The sequence below is a fragment of the Mesoplodon densirostris genome, chromosome 10, assembly GCF_025265405.1.
Source record: "Mesoplodon densirostris isolate mMesDen1 chromosome 10, mMesDen1 primary haplotype, whole genome shotgun sequence".
Lineage (NCBI taxonomy): Eukaryota > Metazoa > Chordata > Mammalia > Artiodactyla > Ziphiidae > Mesoplodon > Mesoplodon densirostris.
This window is the reverse complement of record NC_082670.1, coordinates 64,907,130-64,923,885: the sequence shown is the minus strand read 5'-3', so window position 1 is coordinate 64,923,885 and position 16,756 is coordinate 64,907,130. Positions and strand designations below refer to the sequence as shown.

The window sequence follows — 16,756 nt, the reverse complement described above, 5'->3', positions numbered from 1 at the left end:
AATCAAGCGCTGAAAATCATTTGCATCAACTTGGTTATGTTCATCGCTTTGATGTTTGGGTTCCACATAAGTTAAGGGGAAAAAAACCTTCCTGACCATATTTCCGCATGCGATTCTCCATTGAAATGTAATGAAAACGTTTTGTTTTTTAAACAAATTGTGATGGGTGATAAAAAGTGGATACTGCCCAATAGTGTGGAATGGAAGAGACTGTGGGGCAAGTGAAATGAACCATCACCAACCACATCAAAGGCTGGTCTTCTTCCAAAGAAGGTGATGTGCATATGGTGGGATCAGAAGGGAGTCTTCTATTATGAGCTCCTTCCAGAAAACCAAACTATTAATTCCAACAAGTACTGCCCCAATTAGGCCAACTGAAAGCAGCACTCAGTGAAAAGTGCCCAGAATTAGTCAACAGAAAACACATAAGCTTCCATCAGGATAATGCAACACCGCATGTTTCTATGATGACCAGGGAAAAACTGTTATAGCTTGGGTGGGAAGTTCTGATTCATCCGCCATATTTACCAGACATTGCACCTTCGGAATTCCATTTATTTAGGTCTTTACAAAATTCTCTTAATGGAAAAAATTTCCATTCCCTGGAAGACTGTAAAAGGCACCTGGAATAGTTATTTGCTCAAAAAGATAAAAAGTTTTGGGAAAATGGAATTATGAAGTTGCCTGATAATGGCAGAAGGCAGTGGAACAAATAAGGGTGAATATGTTGTTCAATAAAGTTCTTGGTGCAAATGAAAAATGTGTCTTTTATTTTTACTTTAAAACCGAAGGAACTTTTTGGCCAACCCAATACATCTCTAGCCCTCAAAACCATCTTGCAGGGGGCCGGATCCTCCAGCTCAAAGCTACAGTAATCAAGACAGTATGACAGTGGCACAAAAACAGAAATATAGACCAACGGAACTGGAGAGAAACCCCAGAGATAAACCCACGTACATATGGTCACCTTATCTTTGATAAAGGAGGCAAGAATATACAATGGAGAAAAGACAGCCTCTTCAATAAGTGGTGCTGGGAAAACTGGACAGCTACATGTAAAAGAATGAAATTAGAACACTTCCTAACACCATACACAAAAATAAACTCAAAATTGATTAAAGACCTCAATGTAAGGCCAGACTCTATAAAACTCTTAGAGGAAAACATAGGCAGAACACTCTACGATGTAAATCACAGCAAGTTCCTTTTTGACCCACCTCCTAGAGAAATGGAAATAAAAACAAAAATAAACAAATGGGACCTAATGAACCTTAAAAGCTTTTGCACAGCAAAGGAAACCATAAACAAGACAAAAAGACAGCCCTCAGAATGGAAGAAAATATTTGCAAATGAAGCAACTGACAAAGGATTAATCTCCAAAATATACAAGCAGTTCATGCAGCTCAATATCAAAAAAACGAACAACCCAATCCCAAAATGGGCAGAAGACCTAAATAGACATTTCTCCAAAGAACATATACAGATTGCCAACAAACACATGAAAGGATGCTCAACATCACTGTCATTAGAGAAAAGCAAATCAAAATCACCTCACACTGGTCAGAATCGCCATCATCAAAAAATCTACGAACAGGGCTTCCCTGGTGGCGCAGTGGTTAAGAATCTGCCTGCCAATGCCAGGGACGTGGGTTCAAGTCCTGGCCTGGGAAGATCCCACATGCCGCGGAGCAACTAAGCCCGTGCGCCGCAACTACTGAGCCTGAGCTCTAGAGCCCGCAAGCCACAACTACTGAGCCCACGTGCCACAACTACTGAAGCCTGCGTGCCTAGAGCCCGTGCTCCACAACGAGAAGCCATGACAATGAGAAGCCCGCGCACCGCAACGAAGGGTAGCCTCCACTCACCACAACTAAAGAAAGCTTGTACACAGCAACGAAAACCCAACACAACCAAAAATAAATAAATAAATTTATTTTAAAAAAAATCTACAAACAATAAATGCTGGCTGGAGAGGGTGTGGAGAAAAGGGAACCCTCTTGCATTGTTGGTGGGAATGTCAGTTGATACAGCCACTATGGAGAACATTATGGAGGTTCCTTAAAAAACTAAAACTAGAACTATCATACGACCTAGCAATCCCACTACTGGGCATATACCCTGAGAAAACCATAATTCCAAAAGGAGTCATGTACCACAATGTTCATTGCAGCTCTATTTACAATAGCCAGGACATGGAAGTAACCTAAGTGTCCATTGACAGATGAATGGATAAAGAAGATGTGGTACATATATGCAATGGAATATTACAGCCATAAAAAGAAACGAAATTGAGTTAGTTGTAGTCAGGTGGATGGAACTAGAGACTGTCACACAGAGTGAAGTAAGTCAGAAAGAGAAAAACTAATACTGTATGCTAACACATATATATGGAATGTTAAAAAAAAAAGGTTCTGAAGAACCTAGGGGCAGGACAGGAATAAAGATGCAGATGTAGAGAATAGACTTGAGGACACGGGGAGGGGGAAGGGTAAGCTGGGACGAAGTGAGAGAGTGGCATGGACATATATACACTACCAAATGTAAAATAAATAAAATAGATAGCTAGTGGGAAGCAGCTGCATAGCACAGGGAGATCAGCTTGGTGCTTTGTGCCCACCTAGAGGGGTGGGATAGGGAGGGTGGGAGGGAGATGCAAGAGGGAGGGGATATGGGATATATGTATACGTAGAGATGATTCACTTTGTGATAGAGCAGAAAGTAACACACCATTGTAAAGCAATTATACTCCAATAAAGATATTAAAAAACAAAAAACCATCTTGCAACTCCACATTATCAGTCATAAGGGAAAGCAAGTGTGAGGGTTTATGTGTTGCATATGCATGTATATGTATGTGTGTGTATCTATGCACATACAAACACATTATGTGTGCGTGTGTATGCACACCTAAAATCTCAATCTGCTGCTGCTCGCTAGCTAATCCATCCTGTTGGGGGTGGGCTGGAGTGCCATCTCTGGACCGGAAAGACTACACACTGCTTGGCCAACCTCACAGTCCAAATGATCTCTGGGTCGTCAGCAGTTCCCTAATGAGTACTCACCAATTCTTTGCTTGGGTGTCTCCTGCTTTCCTTTCACATTTTGTGTTCAAATTACCTGTCCTTGACACTGGTCACCCAAAGATGGCTAATAAATATGGTATTCTCTCCCTATAGAATCATATGTTCTTCTCCAAAAATAAAGACACACTCAAGGAAGATGAGAGAAAAGAGAAGGAAAGGGAAGTGGGACGTGGCACAGGGTTGTTCAAGATGTGGAGAAAGAGGTCCTCTACCTGCAGAGCCAGTCGTACGACCCCAGAGGTATAGGTCAGCATGCTGTGCAAAATATCAAGCAGGGAAAACAGCAGGGCAGCTGCCATCTCGTTGTTGTTTTTATTGTCCACATCCAAGCACAGTGTGGCAGTTTCAGTGAACAGCTTACAGACATGATGGACCAGTCCTGGGGGTAAAATAGGAGAAGGGTAAAACATTCATCATAAAATATAAAAATAACGTGTCACATAAACCCAGCAGAGCAGGCATACATAGTCTATGTTGCATAAACTCTAAACAGTCCTTCAACTGTATTTGTACCAGGTACACTTGGGAAAGGTTTCTAAAATGCAGGTTCCAAGGCCACATGCCCAGAGAGTCTGCTCAGGAGCCTGGAATGAGGCCTAGGAATATACTTGTTAAAAAGCTCCCCCGCTGATTTTGATGGAAGCGTTCCCCAAATTACACTTTGAGAAACACTATCCTACATGGACAGGCTTCCAGGGATGGGAGACTCCCTGACACTGCACAGTGCTGTATGCAAACATCCTGTCCCCAGGTTCTGTTTAAAGGTACAGTTCTTCATGGGGTGGCTCAGGGACCACAAGTGAACTGGGGATCTATCAAGGATGGACAAGTAATTGGGTCACCTCAAGAGGCTAAAGAAATGAAGTGATTTTTTTCACATGCATTCCAAAATGTACGATAATGATTTTAAGCAATGTGAAATTGAGAAATTGCCAGGTCTGTTTCTGCAGACCTCATATTCACAGTGTGGTTGATCTTCATCAACTTTCACTTTGATGTAGCTTGTTATGACCAATACATTTAAGTTGGCATTTTTATTATTATTGTAACACAGCATTACATTTTGAATTCCCAAAATGATTCAGATGTAAACGTGGTGAAAAGACAACATGAAATGTTATAAACCGAAACGGTAAGGGGGTCCTTTAGTATGAACAGATCTCAATGTTCTAGAAAAAAGTGAATCTTCAAATATAAATATTCTACACAAGCAGATGGGGAAAAAAACATGGTAAGGAAGTAGGACATGTGTTGTAAGCTGGACCTGCAATCCACTTATTTATTGGACCTGCAATCCATTGGTCCCTAGTTCTCAGGACAATTGGATGGAAACTCTGCCTGGCACAGCCATCCGAGCTTTGGTACCCTTTCCAGACACTGCACACTGTCATTTACAGTAAACCAATCTAGTGTTCCTAGACAAATGCAAAGTAATTAGACTACAAAAGCAATTAATTTTGTCACTAAAGACAGAGAGAAACCAAAATTACAGAGCATCATTCAAAGTTGTAATCCTTGCAGCAAAAACTGGTATAAGCCACAAAGCTGAAAATAAATATACTTGAAGGGAAAGTCGAATGAATTATTAGCAAAATTTCTCTATCAAGTGACAAGGTTTGATAGCACAAATCATCAATGACACATAGTAAAGAAAAGCAATTATTAGGACACATGCATTACACCGACAGGCATTCTCTTCTGAGTTAGCATGCATCACTCAACTGCACGCTATGAATCAGCACTTGGCGTTTGTGAGCTGCAGGTAGGGTAGAAGGGCTTTAAAACATAGTATGTGGCAAACACATGCTGCAAGAGAAGATGTTCTCTTTTGGGGAGTTCATGATTACTTTGTGACACATCATGCTGATGGTCAGAGGTGCAAGGGACCCAGCTATGTGAACAGCAGAGAAGGACATGGCCCTTCAGAAGGAGGAGGTAGACTCCTGGATACCCATCTACACACTGCATGATTCAGACGAAACAGCTGATGAACAACTGTGCTCTTCCTGATCTTTATTCAGGCTTCAAGCAAGAAGCACAAACAATGAATGCAATCAAATCCATGCTGGGCTGGCAAGCCTTTCCAGCCTGTGAAGAAACAGGCAACAAACACCAAGCTCTGACATTACACTCGGAAGTCACCTGTTGTCAGGGAAGGTGCTCATAGGAGATTAGAAATGAAGTATGACATAAATATTTCTTCATAACAGTGAAAATGCCAGCAAAGCCCATTAATACGATGTTACATGGCCTAGCTCAGCCATACAGTCAGTGCTCTTCATAGACAGAACTTTCACTTCAGATGAAAATACAAGTTTTTCTTGTTTAAACATTTTATTATGAAAACAAAGAAAGTCATGAGAAATTTCAGTAAAATGAATCTCTATCACCCTCTTTCATAATTATCAATAGTTTGCCAATATTGTTTAATTATCCCTATCTACATTTTTTTAGTATTTTAAAGCAAATTCTAGATATCATCTTATTTCTACTGTAACTGCTTCTGTAAGTCTCACAAATACTATTTTTTTAAAACATAACCACAACGCCATTACCACCTAATACAATTAACCCACTTCTTAACATACTCAATATACCATCTGCATTCAAAACTCAACTGTCACAAAACTGCCTTTTTTTTTACAGTTCATTTGTTTGACTCAAGATACAAAGCAGGTCCACACATTCCATTTGGCCGCAGATCTTAAGTCTCCTTCAACCTCTAACAGTCCTCTTCCCCACCTGCAATTTTTCAGGCCATTTATTTGTTGGAGAATAGAGAATATTTTTCCTGTAGATGTTCTTGTTGGGTTGTTCTTATATCCATGCATTTCCTGTAAACTGGTAATTAGACTTAGAGATTCAATTTAATTCAGGTTTGATTATTTTGGCAATAATACTTGGAGCTGGGTACTCTGTATATCCTGTTGCATTATATCTGGAAGGATATACTGTCTGGTTGTTCTACTCTTAATGATGTTGAAATTGACCCATGGGTTCACGGGTTGTTAGCCTAACTCATCCAGTATAAACTTCCCCATCAAACGTTATCTAATAATGACCAATGTCCAGTTGTATTATTTCATTAGACATGGCAATATGGAATTTTCAAATTCTGTCATTCCTTCTATATTTTTTCATCTGCTTTTCTTCTATAAAGAACCTTCCTTTATCAACTTATTTTGTTATCATAAAATATGGTTTGTAAAGGAAAGGCAAGGTAGATGCTAGATAAATGTTTCTTTGTTATCATTTACCAGTTTTCACAACAATGATTTTGGAGTGTTTTCAAGTCCCAAATGGGACCGAGGTAGGGGGGTGGGGGAAGCTAGAAATTACCAAGGTAACTGATCATTTCACTTTGGAGCATCAATGTGAATATAATAGATTTTTAAATAATATATTTTATAGATTTTAGTTGATTTCAATCACTATTATTTTTAAGCTAAACTTGTTCCATCTTTGGCCACTGAGAGCCCCTTGAAAGTGACCTATCTTCTACTAAGATAATATGTCTCAAGCTCATCTTATGAATTCCTGCCTAAGACTGTGCATTAGCTACCTCTCGAAGGAGTCCTGGTTTCTTTTAATGAGACTGGTATTTAGAGACCATGGTCTCAGCACTAGAAACACTCAATGCTACTGGGTCACTGATTCAGTGGACAGAGATAAGAAGTATACAGCTTTTAGACAGAAAAAAAATAATAAGTTCATGCATATATTTCCAATTCCACATTCCAGAAATGGACCCTCATCTCTAAGCAGCAAGGGAAAAAAGACAAATAACATACAAGGGAACTCCCACAAGGTTAACAGCTGATTGCTCAGCAGACACTCTACAAGCCAGAAGGGAGTGACATGACATATTTAAAGTGATGAAAGGAAAGAACCTATAACCAAGATTACTCTACTCAGCAAGGATCTCATTCAGATTCAATGGAGAAATCAAAAGCTTTACAGACAAGCAAAAGCTAAGAGAATTCAGCACCACCAAACCAGTTCTACAACAAATGCTAAAGGAACTTCTCTAAGTGGGAAACACAAGACAAAAAGACCTACAAAAACAAACCCATAACAATTAAGAAAATGGTCATAGGAACATACATATCAATAATTACCTTAAACGTCAATGGATTAAATGCTCCAACCAAAAGACACAGACTCACTGAATGGATATAAAAACAAGACCCAGGGGCCTCCCTGGTGGCGCAGTGGTTAAGAGTCCGCCTGCCGATGCAGGGGATACGGGTTCGTGCCCCGGTCTGGGAGGATCCCATATGCCGCGGAGCGGCTGGGCCCGTGAGCCATGGCCGCTGGGCCTGCGCGTCCGGAGCCTGTGCTCCGCAACGGGAGAGGCCACAACAGTGAGAGGCCCGCATACCGCAAAAAAAAAAAAAAAAAAAAAAAAAAAAAAAAACAAGACCCATATATATGCTGTCTACAAGAGACCCACTTCAGACCGAGGGACACACACAGACTGAAAGTGAGGGGATGGAAAAAGATATTCCATGCAAATGGATATCAAAAGAAAGCTGGAGTACCAATACTCATATCAGACAAAATAGACTTTAAAATAAAGACTATTGCAAGAGACAGAGAAGGACACTACATAATGATCAAGGGATCAATCCAAGAAAAAGATATAACAATTATATATGCTCCCAACATAGGAGCACCTCAATACATAAGGCAACTGCTAACAGCTATAAAAGAGGAAATCGACAGTAACACAATAATAATGGGGGACTTTAACATTTCACTTACACCCACAGAGAGATCATCCAAAGAGAAAATTACTAAGGAAACACAAGCTTTAAATGACACAACAGACCAGACAGATTTAATTGATATTTATAGGACATTTCACCCAAGAACATCAGATTACACTTTCTTCTCAAGTGCACACGGAACATTCTCCAGGATAGATCACATCTTCGGTCACAAATCAAGCCTTGATAAATTTAAGAAAATTAAAATCATATCAAGTATCTTTTCTGACCACAACACTATGAGATTAGAAATCAATTACAGGGAAAAAAACGTAAAAAACACAAACACGTGGAGGCTAAACAATATGCTACTAAATAAACAAGAGATCACTGAAGAAATCAAAGAGGAAATCAAAAAATACCTAGAGACAAATGACAATGAAAACATGATGATCCAAAACCTATGGGATGCAGCAAAAGCAGTTCTAAGAGGGAAGTTTATAGCTCTACAAGCCAACCTAAAGAAACAAGAAAAATCTCAAATAAACAATCTAACCTTACCTCTAAAGGAACTAGAGAAAGAACAAACAAAATCCAAAGTTAGCAGAAGGAAAGAAATCATAAAGATCAGAGTAGAAATAAAAGAAATAGAAACAAAGAAAACAACAGAAAAGATCAATAAAACTAAGAGCTGGTTCTTTGAGAAGATAAACAAAATTGATAAACCATTAGCCAGACTCATAAAGAAAAAGAGGGGGAGGACTCAAACCAATAAAATTGGAAACGAAAAAGGAGAAGTTAAAACAGACACCACAGAAATACAAAGCATCCTAAGAGACTACTACCAGCAAATCTATGCCAATAAAATGGACAACCTGGAAGAAATGGACGAATTCTTAGAAAGGTATAACCTTCCAAGACTGAACCAGGAAGAAATACAAAATATGAACAGACCAATCACAAGTAATGAAATTGAAACTGTGATTAAAAATATTTCAACAAACAAAAGTCCAGGACCAGATGGCTTCACAGGTGAATTCTATCAAACATTCAGAGAAGAGCTAACACCTATCCTTCTCAAAGACTTACAAAAATTTGCAGAGGAAAGAACACTCCCAAATTCATTCTAAGAAGCCACCATCACCCTGATACCAAAACCAGACAAAGATACTACAAAAAAAGAAAATTACAGACCAATATCACTGATGATTATGGATGCAAAAATCCTCAACAAAATACTAGCAAAGAGAATCCAACAACACATTCAAAGGATCATACACCATGATCAAGTGGGATTTATCCCAGGGATACAAGGATTCTTTGACATATGCAAATCAATCAATGTGATATACCATATTAACAAATTGAAGAAGAAAAACCATATGATCATCTCAATAGATGCAGAAAAAGCTTTTGACAAAATTCAACACCCATTTATGATAAAAACTCTCCAGAAAGTGGGCATTCAGGGAACTTACCTCAACATAATAAAGGCCATATACGACAAACCCACAGCAAACATTATTCTCAATGGTGAAAAACTGAAAGCATTTCCTCTAAGATCAGGAACCAGAAAAGGTTGCCCACTCTCACCACTATTATTCAACATAGTTTTGGAAGTCCTAGCCAAGTCCTAGAAATAAAAGGAATACAAATTGGAAAAGAAGAAGTAATACTGTCACTGTTTGCAAATGACATGATACTATACATAGAGCACCCCAAAGATGCCACCAGAAAACTACTAGAGCTAATCAATGAATGTGGTAAAGTTGCAGGATACAAAATTAATGCACAGAAATCTCTGGCATTCCTATACACCCATGATGAAAAATCTGAAAGAGAAATTAAGGAAACACTCCCATTTACCATTGCAACAGAAAGAATAAAATACCTAGGAATAAACCTACCTAGGGAGACAAAAGACCTGTATGCAGAAAACTATAAGACACTGATGAAAGAAATTAAAGAGGATACAAACAGATGGAGAGATATACCATGTTCTTGGATTGGAAGAATCAATATTGTGAAAATGACTATACTACCCAAAGCAATCTACAGATTTAATGCAATCCTTATCAAATTACCAATGGCATTTTTTACAGAAGTAGAACAAAAAATCTTAAAATTTGTATGGAGACACAAAAGATCCCGAATAGCCAAAGCAGTCTTGAGGGAAAATAATGGAGCTGGAGGAATCAGACTCCCTCACTTCAGATCATACTACAAAGCTACAGTTATCAAGACAGTATGGTACTGGCACAAAAACAGAAATATAGATCAATGGAAAAGAATAGAAAGTCCAGAGATAAACCCACGCAGCTATGGTCAACTAATATATGACAAAGGAGGCAAGGATATACAATGGAGAAACGACAGCCTCTTCAATAAGTGGTGCTGGGAAAACTGGACAGCTACATGTAAAAGAATGAAATTAGAACACTCCCTAACACCATACACAAAAATAAACTCAAAATGGATTAGAGACCTAAATGTAAGACCAGGCACTATAAAACTCTTAGAGGAAAACATAGGAAGAACACTCTTTGACATAAATCACAGCAAGATCTTTTTTGACCCACCTCCTAGAGAAATGGAAATAAAAACAAAAATAAACAAATGGGACCTAATGAAACTTCAAAGCTTTTTCAAAGCAAAGGAAACTACAAACAAGACAAAAAGACAACCCTCAGAATGGGAGAAAATATTTGCAAACGAATCAATGGACAAAGGATTAATCTCCAAAATATAGAAAAAGCTCATGCAGCTCAATATTAAAAAAACAAACAACCCAATCCAAAAATGGGCAGAAGACCTAAATAGACATTTCTCCAAAGGAGACATACAGATGGCCAAGAAGCACATGAAAAGCTGCTCAACATCACTAATTATTAGAGAAATGCAAATCAAAACTACAATGTGGTGTCACCTCACACCAGTTAGAATGGCCATCATCAGAAAATCTACAAACAACAAATGCTGGAGAGGGTGTGGAGAAAAGGGAACCCTCTTGCACTGTTGGTCAGAATGTAAATTGATACAGCCACTATGGAGAGCAGTGTGGAGGTTTCTTTAAAAACTAAAAATAGAATTACCATATGACCCAGCAATCCCACTACTGGGCATATACCCAGAGAAAACCATAATTCAAAAAGACACATGCTCCCCAATGTTCATCGCAGCACTATTTACAATAGCCAGGACATGGAAGCAACCTAAATGCCCATCGACAGATGAATGGATAAAGAAGATGTGGTACATATATACAATGGAATATTACTCAGCCATAAAAAGGAACAAAATTGGCTCATTTGTAGAGATGTGGATGGATCTAGAGACTGTCATACAGAGTGAAGTAAGTCAGAAAGAGAAGAACAAATATTGTATATTAACGCATATATGTGGAACCTAGAAAATGGTACAGATGAACCGGTTTGTAGGGCAGAAATTGAGACACAGATGCAGAGAACAAATGTATGGACACCAAGGGGGGAAAGTGGTGGGGGGTGGTGGTGGGATGAATTGGGAGATTAGGATTGACATGTATACACTAATATGTATAAAATGAATGACTAATAAGAACCTGCTGTATAAAAAAATAAAATAAAATTCAAAAACAGAACAAAACAAAGCCTTCAAAAAGGAACACAATTTAGATCTTTATTAAAAAGGCAATGTATTTTCCATGTTTTACTTAAATTATATTGCATTAGTCATTTGCAATCAATCATAGTCTATATGGAATTTTCCTTTGGGGGTTTTCATGTTTGGGTTTTAGGAAAGGACCCCCAATATATGGCTAATCTCTGAATAAATATTTTAACATTCCTAAATAAAAAAAAATAAAAAATAAAAAATTCAGATTTTGGGCACAGAAGTGACACCTGGCAACTGACAGTTTCTCTTAGCAAATGATCATAGGATAAATGGAATAAATGCGACATGGATGGTGTCAACTGGCAGATGATGTGGGTTTTAAAACTCTCTTTCATGTATGTTGAATTGACCTTAAGTAAGCAATAATTGGAATAATTGAAGTCCAAATACCATGTGTATCACAAGTAGCCATATTTAGCCACTTGTGCTGTCATGACAATGACAATCAGAGAGAGTGGTGGCAGTATAAAGTTCCAGGAACACCAGTAATAAAAAAAAAAAAAAGGAACTTATATCCAGAATATGTAAATGATTCCTAAACTCAATAATAGAAAAGCAAATACCCAATGTTTAAAATGGATAATAGACTTGAACACTTAGTTTACAAAAGATATGTCAGTAAGCACATGAAAAGTGTTCAACATCATTAGTCATCAGGAAACTCCAAATTTACAATGAGATACCACCACACACAAATAGGAATAATTTTAATGAAAAACTGACAACACCAAATGTTGGTGAGGATGTAGAATGACCAGAACTTACACATACTGCTGATGGGAAACAGATGGCAGTTTTTTATAAATTTAAATACATATTTACTACATTTCCTAGCAATTCCACTCTTAGGGATTTATCCAAGTAAAATGAAAACATATGTCCACAGAAAGACTCATTAGACCTGTGTTCAAAATTGCCCCAAATCAGAAATAGCCCAGGTGTCCATCAACAGGAGAACAGATAAACAAACTGATATATTCATACATGGAGTACCACTCAGCAATAAAAAGGAATGAACCACTAAATCCCATAACAACATGGCTGAATCTCAAAAACAGGGCTGAAAGAAAGACACCAGGAACAAAAAGAAGGTATATAAACTCAGCTGTATGAATACATTTAAAGAAAACTCGTCTATGTTGATTGAAACAGAATAGTAGCTGCTTCTGAGGGAGGGTCAGAACAGAACTTTCTAGGGTAACAGAAATGTTCTATACGTTAACGAGGTGCTGGTTACAGGAATGTATGCATTTTTCAAAAATGACTGAACTGTGTATGTAAGATTTGTCCATTTCACTGTATATAAACCATACCTAAATTTTAAAAGAGCTAAAGAAAATCAGTTGGGATAGACTGAGAGATGTCGGAGGAAGTTAAGTGAAGCAGGAAGTGTGGTCTCTGCTGGGATGAGAGCAGCATTTACTGAGCACCTACTTTGTGCCTGGCACTGGACCTTTGCTTGGCTTTTTACATTTAATATCTCATCTGAATTCTCTAACAGCTCCAGGGGACAGATGCTAATATCTCCACTTTCTAGATGTGAAAACGAAAACTCAGGGTATTTAAGTAACCAGTTCAAGGTCACAGAGTAAGCAGGGGTCACAAAGTGATCTGAACCTGCATATAACTCCAAGGTCCATTTCTGTCAGTACCTCGGAGCCTCTGGGAGCAACCAGTGGGGAACTGAGACCAGAAGGTCAATGAGGAAACCTCTGCAGTTATGCCATGACCAAGTGCTGGTGAGGTGGGAAGCAAGGAGGGGGCAGAAACATCCCTCAGCAAGTGTGATTTGTGAGTTCCTGGCAACAGTGAGGTGTGGCCAAAAAGCCTCAGTGAGAGACAGGAGAACTAGACCCTCACTGGAGGAAATGGGCAAGTGATTTTTCCAGGAACTATAATGTACGTTAGTTTTCAAGACACACTGAGTTTGAGATAACATCCAAAAGGCAAGACCCAAAGGCTGTTGGAGATGAAGGCCTAGGAACCAGCTAACAGATCGGAAAAAGGTGGGAGATGACTGGAGAAAGTGGAAAAGTTCCCGAGGACGGGCAAGACAGAGGCCCAGAGGTAAAGACTGAGAGATGAGTAGATCCCAGACAGGGGAGGAATTTACAGGGGAGATGGAGGCAAAGGCGCCAACAATAACAGAGAAAGAGCCATAATAACATAATGCCACAGACATCAACAAATGACCAGAATCAAACAGAAAAAGGGTGTCAAGGGTATCTAGTTGACACAGTTCAAAGCCTGAGAAAAGTTCACCGATTGGGTCACTTCCAGGTTACTGATGACTGTTGTTGGTAAAATTTGTTAGGTCCTGTGCCCTGAAGTCAGACTTCAAGTTGCCAGACCTTCCTTGTTACATTTTCCCACATACCATGTAGGTTTTGACATATTTGCTTCCATGCTGTCCAGAATTTCCCCACAGAGGGAGTTAGGAAATAGAGTTTCTTGGAAGGCAGGAGAGCTTGGACTGGCATTTGCATAAAGCTGACCACACCAGTTGTCCACATCCTCTGTGGGAGCAAAGGAGGTAGCCTGTTGGTCCCCTCACCCCACCCTACGGAACCTGAGGATTAGACTGTTCAAATAGGCAAAGCTCTGTGAATGAGCTAACACATGATGCATTGTACTAAAGTGAAGACATAAATCTAAGGAGGTGGCAAAGGGAAGGAAAGGAAGTTAACATTCCCTGTTTCTGTACTTTCATTCTCCCCAGTCAAGAGAAAGATACTCCACCTCCAAAGAGACTGAATGAAGGTCCAGGATACTGCCAGGCTGTGTTCTCCAGAGTGGAAACTTTCCAAGGGATTCACCCGTCAGCAGGCACGTGTGTATGACTCTTTTCTACCTTCCTCTGCCCCTAAGAAGGCTAATGACAATACAGCAGAGGCAGAGGCCTGAGCCCCTGGGAAGGGCCTAACCATTTCTTTTGTTGCTGTCTTGGGAGGGGGTTTCTGCTCCCCTTCTCTCAACCAGACCCAGTCTGAGATACACTAGCCTGTGGCTACACTGTGGCTACACACTACACTGTGGCTAAGGTCAGCTCTGCTCCAGACCCTCAGGGCAAACGCACAGCCCCTTGCTATGTCCCCTGGCCCTCGCCTCGGGCTAGCTGGCTTGCATCTGTGTGCAAGGAAGAGAAGGCTCTCCTGCATGAGGGTGTTAAGATTCAAGAGTGAAGCTCCAACGCCAAGGCAAATACACAGGAATAGCAACAGCCAACTCTGTTTCTCGGCCAGCAGATGGACCTAGTATAGGAAGTGGGGCTAAGAGCGGTCCTCTATGGAGACCAGTATAATTAAAAGGGTTTCTGCGCATTGTTTGCCTGTCATCTCCCTTAGAGATAATGTACAAAGACATTTGGGATAGCATCCTAGCACTTCCCAGTCCTCTGGCCAAATGCCATCTTAATATTCCATCCCGGCATCTCTAAAAGAAATCAAAATTCATTAAGTCATAGAATGCAAGAACTATTTTACATGAATCATAACCAACTCTTCAAAAAAAATCCAAGAGTTATTCTGTGTTAATTATAAGCAAATCTCTAAAGGGGTCATCCCCATAAGTTATTTTCAAGTGTTTAATATTCCAGAAATATTAATGTGCATGAGCTGTTCCCAGCTCTGGTCACTGTGTCCTTATTATAATATTACTTTCTCAAAATCTGTTGAAGCAGAGAACTAATATAAGAGTACACTTTGAAATTCCAAGCTTTTGAAAGTACTTTCCATTTCTATCATTAATGATTTGAAAACAACACTCTAAATCCAAGCATAAGCTCCCCAGATAGAGGCTTCCTTGCAGATAATTCTACATTTACATCATGCAAATATGTGGTCATTTCCACTAGGGTTCATTAGAGTCAACCTAAACAGACAATCCGGAAGAGGAGTATAAAAGCATCTGTGCAACTCGATGTGGGGAAATGATTTTGTTTTTCCCAAAATGATCAACACTTAATCACCAAAACCACCAAAGTCACATCACATCAGCTGAGTTAAACGTCTTCTTTTAAATAGAACAACATGGAGGGTGAAAGTGACAATGCTGTCCTGGATACACTGAAGGGTAAACAGAGGCATCTGTGAACGGCATGGGTCCTGAGCTGCAGCATTCCAGCAACCATTCCTGGCCAAAATTAAGGAGCTGACACACACACACAGAAATGACCCCAAACAAAAACACATCCAAACATCTCTGAGGTTAAGAATTACTGAACCGGGCTTCCCTGGTGGCGCAGTGGTTGAGAGTCCGCCTGCCGACGCAGGGGACACGGGTTCGTGCCCCGGTCTGGGAAGATGCCACATGCCGCGGAGCCGCTGGGCCCGTGAGCCATGGCCACTGAGCCTGTGCGTCCGGAGCCTGTGCTCCGCAACGGGAGAGGCCACAACAGTGAGAGGCCCACGTACCACAAAAAAAAAAAAAAAAAAAAAAAAGAATTACTGAACCATCTTAGTGTCAGTCTTTGCCTCTGTTTTTCCAGCCCGTTTATCTGTGTCCAACCTGCCTGCACAGGCTGGCATAGGTGCTTCCTAAGAGGCCCTGGGTGTCCACACAGTGCCCAGGACCAGCCCAACCCCTCACCCCAGCCTTCATCCTCCTCCTGCATCTGCCCTCCCAATTCTTTTTTTTTTTTTTTTTTTTTTAGGCCGCGCCATGTGGCATGCAGGATCTTAGTTCTCCGACCGGGGTTCAAACATGCGCTCCCTGCAGTGGAAGCACGGAGTCTTAATGACTGGACCAGCAGGGAAGTCCCTGCCCTTCCAATTCTGCAGGCCTCTGCCCTGGAGCTTTGGTGTCCACTCTCACCTAAAGCCCTCACCCTCATACCCATCCCTCCCAAACACTGAGGGACCATGAGAGTTTGGCTTTCCCCAGTCAGGAGAGGAACACTGAATAAGTCTTGCTAGATGAGGATGACTAGCCAATTCATAATTCTGTGCTCTGAAATTACTAACTCATTGAACCTGAAACGGAAAGTATGTCATAGGCTGGGACCTCTGACATACGACAGACACTAACGTTTAAATGACATTTTTCTTCCGAAAACCTGAACGGACTCTGTATTCAGGGCATTCATTCTGAATTACTTTCCTAAGAAAACTTTGTCTATGAGAGTATCTTAAAAACAAACTCACGGGCCTCCCTGGTGGCGCAGTGGTTGAGAGTCCGCCTGCCGATGCAGGGGATACGGGTTTGTGCCCCGGTCTGGGAGGATCCCATATGCCGCGGAGCAGCTGGGCCCGTGAGCCATGGCCGCTGGGCCTGCGCGTCCGGAGCCTGTGCTCCGCAACGGGAGAGGCCACA

The 16,756-nt window shown here is 40.3% G+C and overlaps 1 protein-coding gene across 6 annotated transcripts in view; it reads right to left on the bottom strand.

Moving 5' to 3' along the window:
• The window catches only part of ULK4 (unc-51 like kinase 4), a 535,263-nt gene that overhangs the window by 161,792 nt on the left and 356,715 nt on the right, over nt 1-16,756 (bottom strand). For all 6 annotated transcript variants that reach the window (XM_060110747.1, XM_060110746.1, XM_060110750.1 and 3 more), the window contains one exon: nt 3,296-3,462. In XM_060110747.1, the coding sequence (XP_059966730.1) occupies nt 3,296-3,462 (167 nt within the window). The remainder of the gene's footprint in view (nt 1-3,295; nt 3,463-16,756) is intronic.